Source organism: Musca autumnalis, unplaced genomic scaffold (genome assembly GCF_047663935.1).
Source record: "Musca autumnalis isolate F117 unplaced genomic scaffold, ASM4766393v1 scaffold_1, whole genome shotgun sequence".
Lineage (NCBI taxonomy): Eukaryota > Metazoa > Arthropoda > Insecta > Diptera > Muscidae > Musca > Musca autumnalis.
In genome coordinates, this window is record NW_027411644.1 from 192,234,775 (window position 1) to 192,251,986 (window position 17,212).

The 17,212-nt window shown below is 33.3% G+C and overlaps 1 protein-coding gene across 1 annotated transcript; it reads left to right on the forward strand.

The window, feature by feature from the left end:
- The first annotated feature begins 2,158 nt into the window (after positions 1–2,158).
- On the forward strand, positions 2,159–3,931 carry LOC141388859 (uncharacterized). Its single transcript, XM_073959335.1, has 2 exons — positions 2,159–2,720; positions 2,795–3,931. The coding sequence occupies exons 1-2, from the start codon at positions 2,643–2,645 to the stop codon at positions 3,698–3,700; spliced, it is 984 nt and encodes a 327-aa protein (XP_073815436.1). The 5' UTR covers positions 2,159–2,642; the 3' UTR covers positions 3,701–3,931.
- Positions 3,932–17,212: the final 13,281 nt, after the last annotated feature.

Here is a 17,212-nt window from a genome sequence, read left to right on the forward strand (position 1 = left end):
AAAAATCCACGACTTGAAAAATATTTTTAAGAAATCCACGTATTGAAAAATATTTTTTTAAAAATCCACGTATTGAAAAATATTTTTTTATTTCCATGTATTGAAAAATATTTTTTTTATTCTCATGTATTGAAAAAAATATATTTTAAAAATCCATGTATTAAAAAATATTTTTAAAAACTCCACGTATTGAAAAATATTTTGAAAAAATCAACGTATTGATAAATATCGTTTAAAGACACTTATGGCAAAATATTCTTTTTTAAAATATTTTTTTTATTAAAATGAAAATTGAAATAATATTAAAAAAAGTGGACAATATTTTTTTTAATTCCATGTACTGAAAAATATTTTATTTAAAATACCAGTATTAAACATATATTTTTTTTAAATATCATTCTATTGAAAAAAAATCAACCTAATGAAAAATATTTCTTGTTTTAAATATAGGTTTAAAATTATTTTTAAAATATCCACGCTTTGAAAAATATTTTTAAAATATCCACGTATTGAAAAATATTTCTTAAGATATATATTTTTTTTAATTCACGCATTAAAAATTATATATTTTTAAAAAATTCACACATTGAAAAAATATTCCACGTATTGATTTTTTTAAATCCAAGTACAGAAAATATTGTTTTTTTAATTCACGTATTAAAAATATTTTAATCCAAGTATTAAACAAAATTTAAAAAAATCACTTATGGAAAAATATTTTTTTAATATACGTATTAAAAAATATTTTAAATCCAGGTATTGATTAAATTAACGTATTGAAAATATTATTTTAAAACTGCGAATTTAATTTTTTTTAAATTCAAGTATAAATAAATATTATTTTATATTCTACTATTGAAGAATGTTTATCAGAAAAATGCATTTTACAAGAAATCGACGTATTGAAAAATAAATTAAAAAAAAACCTTTGTATTGAAAAATATCACGTATTAAAAATATGCTTTTAAACAATCCACTTATTGAAAGATATACAGTTTTTTTTTCAAAAATCCAAGTATTAAAAAATATTTTTTAAAGCCGTGCATTGCATTTTTTTTATATATCCAAGTATTTTTTTAATTTACCCATTGAAAAATATTATTTGAAATTCATGTATTGAATTATACATATATTTTTAAAAATCCACATGATAAAAATATTGTTGAAAAAATACATTTTTAAAAAATATTTAATTCATTTTGAAAATTATTTTATTATTTATGTATTAAAAAATAATTTTTTAAATCCTTGTACTCAAAAATCTTTTTTTTTAATTCACGTATTAAACAAATATTTTTTTAATCATTAAAAATATTTACAAAATATTTAGTATATAAATAAATTATTAAATAAAATTATTATGTCTTTTTAAAAATATTAAAAAATCTCAGTCTTTATAATCCTTTAACACAAGTTAAATTAAAGAAAGTATAAATGTACGTCATTTAACAACAAAATAAAAGATATTTGTTGAACAATATATTTATTAATCGACCTCCTACAAATTCTACAGTTATTTAGAAAATATTTTTTTATTTTTATTGACTTTTTACAAAATATGTTTAAAAATATCCACATCTCGATAGTTCTTTAGCAAAATATTGTATAAAAACCCAAGACGTGTTGTTTCTCTAACACAATCAGGACCAATTATATGTGATAAAAATGCAAAACTATGACTACTACAATCATTTATAACACAATGTGGCGTTTGTCCTTTCGTTTAAAATATCATTCTTGTTTTCAATTTCATACCCGGAAACAATTTCCCAATACATTGCACTACATTCTCTATCGATCTCCAGGGGGTATAGATAGTCAAATATTGCATAATGTAAATGAAAACAATTTCTGGTTTGGAATTTAATCTATTGGTCGCTTTACATACAAATTTCAGAAAAAATCCATTTTCATTTCCAACGGCCTTGGCCAAAAGGAAAAAATCCAAAAATATTGTTCAATTCCTAATGACTCATACAAAATGGAATGTGACTTTTAAGTGAATCAAAAAAAATATCCAGAAAGGAGCTATGTACTCCTCTTAACATTTGTGTAATCACCACACATATCACGAACAAAATCTTTCGGTTGACAAGTCTAAAACCCATAAACTATTTAGACAAGATATTATGGCTAAATAACAGAGAATTGCTTTTAGCTCGTTTCCTTTCTAGTCATCTGCAGTCATATGGGCTGGATAATACACATGGTGGCTAAAGAAAGACTAGTCGAAATGCTATTACGCATACTCAAATGGTGTATTAGAAAACGGCAGTCTGGCTGCTTAGACTTATTGTCCACATACGGTCAGCCAGTCAACCAGCCATCCATCCAGCTAGACAGCCTGTAACAATCCTCGTGCTAGACATTTTGGGAGAATACTAAGAAACAGGTAGTCTGCCAGTTTTACTAGGCTAAAGTAGTAATTCTAATTTGCAAAATGTGGATGTGTGGTAATAAATCCAACAAGCCAGCAATGCAAGCAGGTAGTCAGGTAGGCAAAAAGGACACTTCAGGACCTTGCAATATAAATACTATGGTGAAAAGGTAAAGTCATCACAGTCAACACACGACAATCACAGATACAACATCACAGCAAATATTGCAAGTTATTGGATTTAAACTACAAACAAACCTAAAAAATGGAATTTTTAAATAACAACACCAACATGACCTTTGAGGAATATTTGACACAAACTCTACAATATCAAAGTGCTAATGTAAGTTCTACAAACAACCAAGAGGATGCTTTAAATGGAGATACTAATTATTTGTTTTTTTTTATTATTTACAGATCATTGAGAACATTTTGAATGCACCCATGGTAAATATGGCTACAATGCCCTCCCCAACCTATAGCTATGAGCCCATGGCAACACCTCTTTCGCCCACTTCATCAATTGATTCGAAAGGCAAAGCCAAACGTATACGCACAGCCTTTACCAGCAAACAACTCATAGAATTGGAACGTGAATTCCATGTGAATAAATATCTGTGCCGTCCGCGTCGCATTGAAATTGCCGATCGTTTGGAATTGAGTGAACGTCAAGTGAAAATTTGGTTTCAAAATCGCCGCATGAAGAGTAAAAAGGATGCAACTCGTGGTGCTAAAAATTATAACAAATTACGTTCGGCTTCAGGAGGCAACAACAACAGCGGCAATGACACAAATGAGTCATCAGTTTTGGTCCAACAGAATATGAACCTTTTCAATACTAACATCAACGGCCAACAACAGCAACAACAACAACAACAACATATTCAACAAAATCCTGCCTTTGTTCCGCAACTAACAATCAAACAAGAAATTCCAGAATGTAAACAAGAAATGCCACAATTTTCACCACAAAACCTAAATGACTCAATCTATGTCAACACTGATGCCAATAATTATCAAACCGGCCTGGTTGATTCTCCACCCACTTCAATGGAATATTTTGATTCTGCTTTCTACTCCTCGGCTGAATCATCTCTCTTCGATAATCTCCAACCACTACCAACATTCAACAACGAAAAAGATGTCTTGGATTTTCTCATGTCCACCGAGGAAGTTCCCAGCTTTGGAAATACCAGTAACCAGACTAGCATGACATCGGCATCTACAACAGCCTCATCATTTCCCAGCTCAAATTCGTCGAGTTTTAATTCCCTAGATTTTGACATGGATTTCGATTTTGTTCAAAATCTTCTCGATATGTAAATAACAGGGAAATAACCAATTTCCCCAAGCCTAGTAGTAGTATTTTATAATTTATTAATATTTATGTTAATGTACAAAATAGGATAATTTTTAGTATATGTGTATCTATATGTATAAATGTATATGTATGTAATTATCATGTGTTAAAATAGGAGCTTTATATACTTACTGTTTTATTATAGTTTATGAACTGAAAGTTTAAAATATACATTAAAATTTTTTAAAACAAAACACTTTTGGGTTTTTATTAACAATTATTTTTTTTTTCTTCAAAATAGAGGGCACGGTGCTCTTGAAGCAACTTTAAACGGAAGGTCCTTACACCTGGGAATTTTTTGTTCATAGATCCATGATTTCATAGATGATAAAAAATAAAAAAAAAAAAACAAAAAAAAAAATCGCTTGGAAACCGCAAGTCCTATCGGAATAATGCTAAGAAAAATGTTGTAGCTATGAAAATTCTCTACAAGATTGACCTTTATGGTATTTTCGTAGGTTTTACCGTTTTTGAGATATAGAAATTTATATTGGAACAATGCATCGACTGTATCGTCTCCTTATAAAACAGTGTCATCACTACAATTTCCCAATTTCCCTATATACCTCAAAAATGGTACAACATAGGCAAATGACACGAAAGCCAATCTTTTAGAAAATTTTCACAGCTACAACATTTTCTTTTGTCCCATTTCGATAAGACTTGTGGTTCCAAAATCCAAAATCGATAAAAAAAAAATCAAAAACTAAAAATGTGAAACTTGAATTATTATTATTTTAAAATTCCTCCAGCGATTTTTCTTGTTTTTGGATTTTTCTCCCCTACGAACATTGCTGTTTAAAAATCCACAAAAACTTCGAAGGTGTAAGCGGTTTTCACTTAAAGTTGGTTAATAGTCCGGTCAAAATAGACATTGAAATAGCAAAAATTCCCACAAAGCTGAATTTTGGTGGAGAGCTAGGGTTTGCCATTAGAATCAACGTCCTAAAAGTCCCCATCGATCCCATGTGTGCAAAAAAAATTATTCGGGGTCAAAGGTCAAATTTTAAGGGTTTTTAGGTTTTCGGATTTATTTTTTGATAACGGTTGATCTAATCAAAATGTGACTAAAAGAAATATTGTAGACAGAAAAATTATCTACAAGTTTGACTTTTATAATTTTTTCCTAGAAGGAACCATTCTTGAGATATAGCTGTTCTAAAAAACGCATGATTTTTATGCACTTATAAGGGAAATATGCACATATTCAGAAAAACCGGCTAAAATAAGCGAAGTAATCGGGTCTGTCCCCCAAAAAAATATATATTTTCTTGAAGAGCGAAATTATAGCTATCTTCTAAAAAAAATTCCAACAAAATCGGAGCGTGTTTAGTAGAGTTATTCAATGTTAGAGTCATTTTATGCAAAAATAGCCCATTTAACCCACATGTATAATCGAAAGCCCAACGGGAACGACCCCAACGAAAACTCTCCGATTTTTTTCACGTTTTGTCCGAAGATAGGTTGTGTTGTGCTGATTACGGAAATGTATAATTTTCAACGGTTGCTGATCCGGTTCGCCGGTTATTCGACCCGAAAGGCCAAATTTAAAAACCGGGTTAGACCCGGTTCTACAGAACCGATTACTGCAAAGTGGATATCGTTTGAAAGCTTACGGAAGTAACTAACACATAGTGTCGTTACTTTAACCGGTTCGCCTCATAATGCACTTAGGCGGCTAATTTTTTATTTGACATTTAGATCGCGATATCTCGAAAATGGTAAGTCTTTCTTAAGAATCATAAAGACCACTCTTGTAGACAATTATTAAATCTACAACTTTTACTTTAGCCGGCTTTTGCTAAGTCTTACCGTTTTTGAGAAAAATTAAAAAAACTGAATAATGCCTCCAAAAATGACCTTTGACCCCGAATAACTTGTTTTGCACACATGGGATCGATGGGGACTTTTAGGACGTTGCTTCTAATGGCCAACCCTAGCTCTCCACCAAAATTCAGCTTTGTGGGAATTTTTGCTATTTCCCCCTTATACGCATGTCTATTTTGACCGGACTATAAGGTGCACCATGTATGACATTGTTTTATAAGATGGCAGTCAATTCATTGTCCCAATTAGAAGTTCTATATCTCAATAACGGTAAAACCTACGAAAATATCATTAGGCTAAATCTTGTAGAGAATTTTCATAGCAACACCATTTTCTTTAATCCAATTTCGATACGACTTGCGGTTTCCAACCAAAATCGTGAAAACCTAAAAAACCCCTAAAAATGTCAACTTGAATCGCGATTTATTTAAATAGAGCTCCGGCGTATTTTTCGGTTTTTTCTCATCTATGAACATTGTAGTTTCAGAATACGCAAAAACTTCCCCGGTCTAAGCAACTTCTATTTAAAGTTGCTTCAAGAGCACAGTGAAGGGCAATACGTACACAAACATATAAACACCAGAGACTCAATTCTGTTTCTCTGAAAATGTGAAATGGAAACTTTTTTAAAGGAAACAAAAGCCAAATTAAAAAAATTATAAAGAAAATATTTTTCATATCATATTTTTATAGAACGAGGATCCAGCCTCAGCTCTTTAAACCTGATATTGAAAAACTATATAAATAAAAATCAAATGTCGTTCGTTGGTAATGGCATCAGTTGAGAACGGCTGGATCGAGTTGGATAATTCTTTTATTGAAATGTTAGTCATAACCCAACTTAGGTTTTTATGCAAAGAAAATTTGACCGCGCCCACTTTTACGCCCACTTTTTTAATTTTCAATTTGTATCTTTTCTACAATAACTATACCCAGCAAAATAAATTGGAAGTAGTGCAATATGGACTAGTTCTTTCACGGCATGTTTTGATGCAGTTCAAACGGAGTCGTGAAAAAGGCACTCCAGTCCTCACATTTTAACCGCATTTGGATGCAATCCAAAGAATCACATCCAATGGTCACATTTTAACAACATCCGGATGCAGTTCAACGGAGTCGTGAAAAGGCACTCCAATTCCTCACAATTTAACAGCATCCGGATGCAGTCCAAACGGAGTCGTGAAAAAGGCACTCCGTTCGCTACATTTTATTAGCAGTTGTTAGAGATCCCTACACGTTCATAAATCAGTGTATACATCTCTACAGGCAGCGGCATACATTTTATAAAAAGAAATAAGCGTGTTAAAATTTCCAAAAATTTGCTAATACAAACTACAAAATATTTAATTTGTGAACATTTTTCCGGTAACTCACGAGAAGAAAATTTCCCAATGGAGTGCTGTTGGAGACAATATCAAACCCAAATAGCAGATGAAGCATAAACAATTCAGCTTGGATTAAATAGAGAGTGGAGGAAACACGCATGTTTGCGATTGAATTCAATAGAGAATTTTCATAATTTGTGTTAATGTAATAAAGTTCTTAATATTTTTGTTCTCCACAAATAATAAATGCATTTTATTTGTTCTGGGATATTTTGTAATGGCTTGCACAAAAACACGTGCTTTGGACTGCATCCTATTCTACCCCAAAGGGTTAGTTAAAATGCAATGCCAAAGGGTCAGTTAAAATGCAGTGCCAAAGGGTCAGTTAAAATGCAGTGCCAACGGGTCAGTTAAAATGCAGTGCAATGGAATGCCTCTTTCAGTAGTCACGCTCTTGTAAAAATCATGAGTGAAAATGCATAATTTGATGTACTTCCAGATCACTTGTACATATCATTTAACTGCCTCTTTGGAGGCAAACTTTTTGCTGGGTATATTGTTGAAATTCGGAAGGGACGGGGCAATTTCCCTATACCCTATTTCTTTAAAACTGCTACATTTACAATAATTACGAATGTATCGGTTTGGGGCCACCGTGGTGCAATGGTTAGTACGTCCGTCTTGCACTCAGAAGGTCTGCGGTTCGAATCCCAGGCCAAGCAACATCAAATTTTCAACGGTGGCAAAATTCCCCCTCAGTAATGCTGGCGACATTTTCCTGAGTATTTAAGCCATGAAAAACTTCTCTACAAGTGGTGTCGTAAGACACGCCGTTCTGACTCGGCAATAAAAAGTAGGTCCCATATCATTGAGCCAATATGAATCGGCGTGCACTCATTGATATGAGAGAAGTCTCCCTTGTCCCATCTGGGATGTTTGTGGACCTTAGGACCCAAAGACTTAACCACGCCCACTTTTTAAAATATAAGTACTGAACCGATTTTCCTGAAATTGTCAGGGAATGTACAGTGATGGCCCCCGGTGTAAATACGATGCATATTTTCTTGAATTTCGAAGTGGCGGGGTACTTCCTTTTCCCATATTTAAAAAACGCCATGTCTTTATGAATAAAAAGAAAGAAAATTTTACCACGCCCACTTTTTTTCAATTTTATTTCTTTGTGGAAAAACTAATGAACCGATTTTCCTAAAACAATCTACATATTTTATTGAATTCCAATTCCGATCTACAATTTAGGTACTTCTTTGGGGCCTTTTTCTTTAAATATGTTATATTTCTAATACTACTGAACCGATTTCCATCAAATTTGCAGCAAAAGCTCAATGTTTACCGTTGTTATGAATATTTTATAAATTTTGGAGGAGGTGGGGTAATTTCCCCACGCCTTTCTTTTAAACGTTATATACATCGGTTTCAGCATAAATTTTGGGAGCCAATGGGGTTATGTATAGCCTAGGTGCACATTTGGAGCCAAAATACCGGACCCACTTTTTTAAATATCTTATATCTTGAAAACTCTTTTCAATACATTATTTTTCCAAAACTACTGAACCTAATTTCATGCAATTTTCAGAAAATGTTCAGGAATGTCCCGTGGTGCAGAATGCTTTTTATTTGCAGGCGAATTTCCGGTGCTTATTGTTTTATAATCGCTTTATTTGCTAAACTTATGAGTGCATCGGCTTGCAAATTAATTTTCGAGACAATGGTGGTTGCGCCTCCGACCAAGAGAAACGATATATTTACAAATTTCTCTAAGTGGTGAGGTTCAACGGTCCATCAGCCATGAAAAACTAAAACATATTAGTCTCAAAAAGCTGGAGAATTCGACTTAACCTTTTTTTTAACTTTTATAATTAGATCGCTTTAGGATAAAGACAGGGGACATAGGCGATGATAAATCCTAAACAGCATAAATGGGCGAAAAAATCAGACAAAGTCCGTAGGAGAAAAGAAAGGTTACAGACAAAATCTGTTGATAATTTTAAAATCCTCCTCGGTTTGACAATGGACCAAAGAAGTGCGGCAGAGAATACCTATTTTAGAATTATTAAACATAAAGTCCATAAAAAGTTGTTATTAAAACGCATTAAGACGGGCCGGCAACGCGGACCCGGGTCTGCTCGTTTTGTAATAAATTTGATACTTCACGAATCCATTGAGACATTTCAGGAGCATTTTGACATCATCGCAAAGGTTACGAATTCAGTTAACGGCAGTGACTTATACCATCATATTATATCAAATACTTTTTTTTTAGAATTTTTCTAAATATTAGAAATAAAGCGGTTAAATCTCTTGCGCGCAACGGCCAAGTTTAGTTACAAAAACATGTTTGGAATGACGATTTTTATACCCTCCACCATAAGATGGGGGGTATATTAAGTTTGTCATTCCGTTTGTAACTACTCGAAATAATCATTGTAGACCCCACAAACTATATATATTCTTCATCAGCGTGTAATGTCCGTCCGGCTGTCTGTCTGTCCGTCCGTCTGTGGAAATCACTCTAGCGTCCGAACGGATTGAAGTAGGTGGATGAAATTTTGGTAAAATCTATTATATGTACGTAGGACTTCGGGCTATGTAAGTCCACGTTTTCGTATAGCCCCCATATAACACCCCGTATATGGTACGCGTCACTTTACGATATTTTGAATGTATTAGTCCCATTTGACCATAGAATCGGTTGTAACTTTGTATTTTGTGTTTCCAGAGGCTAAAAAACATTTCTACCATAAAATGTTTACATGGTATACAATTTATCGGTATAGGTCCGCGTCTTCATATAGCACCTATAGAACGGTACCTCCTGATTTTCGGTATTTTGAAGGTCGTGACCTCAATATCCTACCGAAATTATTGAAATTTGGTAGTTAGTTTTCGTTAAGGGTATACAACTTTCCACCTGAAATTTGTCGGTATAGGTCAACGCCCTCATATAGCCCTTATAGGACGATATCTCCCAATTTTCGGAATTTTTGGAATTAACTTCAATACAGTTCGTGGTGGAGGGTATAAAAAGTTCGGCCAGGCCGAACTTAACGCTTTTCTTACTTTTTAATTTATAATTTTTTCTCTCCAAAAGTCGTTTCTTCTTTATTTTCAGATTCTTGTTCCTTGTTCTTGTTTCGTTTCGGACTTTTCGTTCAAATTTCGAGAAGCAAGATTTGACTGATATCATTCAATATCAGATATAGAACAGACAAAGAAACTTTTAAAATACCAAAGAGTGTAGTCCGATTCTCTTTTTAGCTCGATAATTGGGATTTCCTTTTCATGTAGACGTTTCGAGAGACGTGGAAATGTAAGACAACATTACGACGAGAGTTTTAACAACTTCTTTGGTCTACTTTTACTAAGATAAAAATTTTTTACTTATGTTATCGAAAAAAATAGTTAACATTAGTAGATTCTTGCAGTATTGGAACAGACCAAAATGAAAATAAACAGGTGTGTAAATAAATACACGAACATCATCTCAATTGGATCGATGGAATGGGTACAAATGCTGATGAAAAGATCGGATCTTTCACGATTTCTTTTGAACCAATTCAAAAGATGACATGAAATCACGTAATCGCACTATGGACCCAATGGCAGGTTTCTGAGGCAAAAAGCATATTTTTGAAGTCATATATTTGGATAAAATAGTAACGGGATTAGATTCTTAACACTTTGAGCCACTTAGAAACAAAATCATTTTAACCTGGCAATGATTCATGACCACATACCGGGCTGTCAAAGATATTGCATCTTACATTGTAAAATTTTATAAAAATCTATCAAACGAAGAACAAATTTGTTTCGCTCGACAATTAAAAACCGCTAAAATAATAAACAGTTTTTTTTTAATGGAGAACACGTGTAAAGGTATGTAAATTAATATTCTGATTAAGAATTAAAAAATGGTAAGAAATATTTGATGTAGACGTGTGGTGTATTTTTTGTGTAGTTTATATTGTACTTTATATGGTTTTTGGAATAGAACTTTCGGTATTGCGACGTATTCGCGAAACTATATATGCATATGTGGTAGGAGGTAATACAGAGTACTATATCTGTAGAAAATTTTATCCCCGTATGGATCCGTAGAAAAATACTTACAGATAGCTTGACACTTAAAAACTTGGATATTTTTTAAGTATTGCGCTGGGCTGGGAGTGGGACTTGTCAATATGACACAAGTCGCGAAATTTGATAGTTATCTTAATCGAGTTATATCAGACATTGAAACCTTTTATGTTCAAGATCTCTTATTTAAGTGATTGGGACTACAAAAACCTACAATACGTCAAATGATCTCTGAGATTTCGCGTTTGGCTAAAAACCGTTGTGAGGGAGGTCCCCCGCCCCTACATTTTTCGATATAAAAACTACCTTACGATCTATTCCAAGACCTAAAGAATCTACAGTCAAAATTTTATCAAATTCGGTCCAGCCATTTCGGAGGATTTATATTTCGAACATCATGGCAGACCTGAATAATTTTCTATATACAAATTTGTAGATATATATACCTGAACCGATCAGAACCAAATTTTCTGGACGTGATTCTTAATTGATCAGGATGTAGCATATCAAATTTTAAAGTCATCGGATGCAATTTGTGACCTTAGTGCGGCTTAAATATAAAATCGGATAAAATCGGTTGAAACATATATACGAAAGCTATATCTATATCTGAACCGATTCCTTCCAAGTTTTGCAGATATATTTTTATGCTCACTATAAATATCAGGTCGAAATTTGAAAGGTCCAGCAGCTTCCAGTGACTGGTTGCCTCAAAATCCCGTCCTTGGGCCCATAGTGCATAGCATAGAATCCCTTCCTTCAAATGTTGCTGGGTAGATTCTGACTTTAAAACCCTGCATGTAAATGTTTAAACAGCCCTTAATGTTCGTTGTTAACGCGTGGTCAAGTGTGTTCGCCTACAAATCAGAAATTTGCAAGATCAAATCCAGCAGAGGTCAAAATAATATAAAAACAGATATGTAGTGTGTTGAAATTGAAAACAAATTCCACCTCAAATGTTCTACAAATTGAGCATATCGCTCTTTTACTCAAAGAGTGACACATCTCGAAAAATCTAATTTTGAAAAAACGCAAGTTCAAAACATGATTTGATGTGCTTTAGTGCTTCATAGACTCAAAAAACTTTTGAGATGATTTATGCCAAATTCCTAAAAAATTAGCTGTAACTCGTTGAGTTTTAGAGACATGCCCCTGTTAAAATAATGGGTTAGTAGGCAGTTTTGTAAGTAGTTACGACTACCAATATGTACTATAAAAACACATTATTTGGTAAGGATTTTTTCTGCTGGGAATGTTCTTTCTATAGCAACCCCCACAGAAAAAAAGTATATATGGTGAAAAATATAGGGTCGGCTATGTATGTTGCTTGGAAAAGGCAAGTCCTATCAAAATGGAACTAAATGTTTTTCCTATATTTTTCACCATATACATATACTTTTTTCCTCCCAGTCTTGTAAGAGAATTTTCACAGCTATAAGATTTCTCTAGTCCCATTTCAGTAAGAATTACCGTTTTCAATCAAATCGTGAGAACCAAACATAAAATCTCAAAAATAGTAAAACCCGTTTCGATAGGACTTGTGGTTTCCAAGCAAAACCCTAAATAAACCTAAAAATGTGAACTTTAACCACGATTTACTATAAATCCATCTAGCGATTTTTTCTTGTTTTTGGATTTTTCTCATCTATGAACATTGCTGTTTCAGAATCGGCAAAAACTTTCCATGTGTAAGCGGGTTTCATTTAAATTTAGTTAAGGTACACCGTACATGACATTGTTTTCTAAGGTGGCGATACAGTCAGTGCATTGTCCCAATTTCAACTTCTATATCTCAGAAATGGTAAAAACTACGAAAATATCATAAAGGTCAATCTTTTAGAAAATTTTCACAACATTTTCTTTAGTTCCGCTTTGATCAGGCTTGCGGTTTTCCAGCAAAATCGTGAAAACCTAAAAAACCACTAAAAATGTCGATCGCGAATTATTTAAAAAGCTCTTAGGCGACTTTTTTGGTTTTTTAGTTTCAGTATTCGCAAAAACTTCCAAGGTGTAAGCTGCTTTTATTTCAAGAGCACCGAGCAAGTCGATTGTAAACCAGGAAAGGGAAAATACTAGTCTTCTAATTTCGTAAGTTTAGTGGGTTTTATGGACACACTGAGCTTACCCCAGCTGTCGACAAAACCATTTCAAATAATATGGAATATGAATTTTGTATCACATTAAAATTTTGTACTTCAGTAATATATCCGAACGAATGTTCTTTCTAGAGAACATTAAAAGAAATAAAAAACAATTAAAAAAAATTATGTTACAGTGTTTTTTTTTAACTAGAAAATTATTTGTCGTTTTTTTTTAATTTTAACGTTTGTTTATTAAATTTGATATTCGTTATTTTCTTTTTCCAATAATAAAGATATAAATAAATTAAAATATATTTATTACTTTGTTTTCTTAAAAAAATATAATTTAATATAGGATAATATAATTTTATTCATTTTGGGTGATATAGGAAATTCGGAATCGAACCATTTTTTGTTCGAAGTCTTAAATGTATCGGTTATTTAAAGAAATATAGAAGAAAGTATATAAAAATGTGAATTCATTTTTGTGCGGATTTTTATTAATCTCGAGAAAAAATGTCATCACATTTCTTAATATCATCCACGTCTTACACGAATGTGCGGTGATATTTTTCATGCATATGTACAAAAATGCTAAGTTATTACCCTAATATAAATACATAAGTACTTTTGAAGTTCTTTTTCGATGATTCATGTTATCTTTCAATATATTAAAAATTAATTTTAACACTTCTCAATCCCCCTCACTATGTGATGAAACTGTTATAAATTGTTTCTTTCCTCAAGTAACTACATAAAATCTTCCACCCATTCATGCGTTGGCAGTGCTAAAATTTTCATTATCGTCATCAACGCTATCATTGACATTAGCATTACGCATTGGCTTTTACCTTTTGACCAAATCTGAAGAACTTTGATTTTCACACCCCTCACTTATATTATTACTTTCTAGGACAAAGAAAAAATAACATCGTCATCAACATTATCATCATCAGCATCATCCTCGGTGGATAACGTCAATGACTTTACAAAAATTGTATGTTGAACCTTTTTGTGTATTATATCATCGCCAACATCTTCTTTGGTTGCTGACAAAAAAAAAAAATAAAACTTCATTCTCAAAACAAGTGAGCAAAGGCTATAGTCGGGACGGGGCCAACCATGTGATACTCTACACCACTACCCCTGTGCATAAACTTTTCACTGGTAAACATTTCTTTTAGGGAATATAATCCGACTACCACCTAAAATAATATGTCTCTTTCTCTCTGGGACCCCCATAAGCAACCAAAATTTCGTGACCATCCGATTAAAATTACGACCTGTAGCTTGATTGCAAAAAATAGAAGAATTGGATGCATTACCGACTATTGTGGTATCTCCCTTGTTTGACCACCTTCGCCAACCTGCTTTACACCAATGTAAAAGTAATATTTTCTTCTTCCATTGACAGGCTTTGCCGTTGGAATACCCCTACTAGAAGCCGATATATTCACAAAGAATAAAACTTTGAATTTGTCTCCAAATGAGTTTTTCCCCATTCCGACACCTACATATTATCCGACTATCACCAAAATCAATAGGCTTCTTCCTCTGTGGGGCCCCCATCTACCGCCAAAAATTTCGTCCCTATCCGATCAAAATTCCAACTTGTAGCGTGATTACAAAAAATGGAAATATTTTGTATATTACTGAATTTTGCAATATCTCGGTTTGCTCACTTACGCCAACATACTTTGCATCAATATAAACCAGATATTTTCTTCTTCCATTGACGGGTATTCCTTTTGGAATACTCCAACCAGAAGCGGAGATATTCGCATAAAAAAACGTTGACTTTTCTCCACATAAGCTTTTCGCTGAGTCCGACTCCTGAATATTATCCGACCATCACCAAACTAAATAGGCTTCTTCCTCTGTGGGACCCGCATCAACTCTCAAAAAATTCGTGACGATCCGATCAAAATTGCGACCTGTAGCGTGATTATAAAAAAATCGGAAAATGGGATGCATTATCTACTATTGCCATATCTCTGCTATTTGACCACCTACGACAACCTGCTTTACATCCTTGTAAAGGTGATATTTTCTACTTTCCTTGCCAGGTTTTGCTTTAGATATACCTCTTAAAGAAACAGAGATATTGGCTTTGAAATAAAACGTTGACCTTTCCCCAAATAAGTGTTTGCCCATTCAGACCCCTGAATATTATCCGACCATCATCAAAATCAATAGGCTTCTTTCTCTTTGGGACCCCCATTAACCCCCAAAATTTCGTGACGATCCGATCAAAATTGCGACCGGTATCGTGATTACAAAAAAATCGGTAAATGGGACGCATTATCGACTATTGCCATATCTCTGCTATTTGACCACCTACGACAACCTACTTTACATCGTTGTAAAAGTGATATTTTCTACTTTCCTTGCCAGGTCTTGCTTTTGATGTACCTCTTAAAGAAATATTGGCTTTAAAATAAAATGTTGACTTTTCTCCAAATAAGTGTTTGCCCAGTCCGACCCCTAATAATTATCCGACCATCACCAAAATCAATAGGCTTCTTCATCTATGAGACCCCCATTAACAATCAAATTTTCGTGACGATCCGATCAAAATTGCTACCTGTAGCGTGATTTCCAAAAAAAATAGAAAAATGAGATGTATTATCGACTATTGCGATATCTCCGTTATTTGGTTACCTACGCCGACCTAGTTTACATCATTGTAAAGACGGGATCTTCTACTTTCAGAGTCAGATTTTGCTTTTGGAAAGTTCCCAACCAAAGCTGTGATATTCGTCAATATAATTAAAATCGCAAAAATGAAAATTGGGGTTTATTTGCTACTATTGTAATATCTTCGTTGTTTGTTCACCTACGAGCACCTGCTTTACATCATTAGAAAGGTGATATTTTCTACTTTCATTGTCGTGTTTTGCTTTTGGTATACCCCATATAGAAGCTGAGATATTCGCTTTGGAAAAAAACGTTGTCATTTTATCCACCTAAGTTTTTTGCCCTTTCCGACCCCTAAATATTATCCGACCATCACCAAAATCAATAGGCTTCTTCCACTCCGGGACCCCTATCAACATGCAAAATTTCGTGACGATCCGATCAAAATTGCGACCTGTAGCGTGATTACAAGGTTTAGATGGACAGACGGACAGACGGACAGACGGACGGACGGACGGACTGACGGACGGACACACATAGCCAGATCGACTCAGCTCGTCGAGACATTCATTTTGGTATATATAAGTATGGGTCTGCGACCATTATTTCGATGCGTTACAAACTTTTTGGCCAAAACCAACTTATAATACCCTCTCCACATAGTGGTGTAGGGTATAAATATGTATAGCCTTTAAAACATGGATTTTTCTTAGTTGAATGGGTGTTTGAGAGAATTGAAAGGTGATTCAAACTCTTGTCACTTTTAGAATCTATGAAAGTTTTATGTGATTTTTAGTTGTTTGTTGTTGTTGTGCCGGTCAAGTGTTTTCGCTTACAAGAGGGCATTTTCACCCACACATACAGACAAAGCCTTTGAACTGCAGATTTTTTATGTTGTTGTTGTGTACATGTGAATGTTCATATGTACCTACATGGTTCTAGTTATCTTTGTTGTGTATATGGATTTTGATGTTAAGCCAAAATTTTAGATATATGTATGAGATATAAAAAATTAGGGTATGTGAATTAGAAATATTAATATCCTGGCGAGATTGTACAGATTTCAGACATTTTTATATATTAAGTTTGTTTTTCCGTTTGCAACGCATTAAAATAATCATTTGCCATCCTATAAAGTATATATGAGAAAAAAAATTAAATTTTTTTTAAGCTACATGAAAGATTTTTGGTACATAGATTGGGAAAAAAAATCCCATTCTTAAATCTGTTCGAGATACTAATTTTGATTGTTGCGCGCAAAAGTTATAGCGGTTTCAATTCTGATAAAAAGAAAAAAATCTTTAAAAGACTCTAATCATTATATTGAGAAACTCTCTTAATTAGGGGCTCCCTACGTAATATATGATTACTGAGGCCCCATAACATTAGTGAAAAAGTTTTAAGTTTTCGCGGAAATTGAGAAAGAGTTAAAAAAATTGGTACTTTGCAACTTGTTTTAATAAAATTCAAGCTAAAAATAAAAAAATATTTAGAACCAGTAAGGAAAGGA

Excerpts from the sequence above, each read along its gene's own strand:
- LOC141388859 (XM_073959335.1), top strand. The coding sequence starts at position 2,643 with ATGGAATTTTTAAATAACAACACCAACATGACCTTTGAGGAATATTTG. Across the intron at positions 2,721-2,794 it reads TACAATATCAAAGTGCTAAT|ATCATTGAGAACATTTTGAA; the intron begins GTAAGTTCTACA and ends TATTATTTACAG.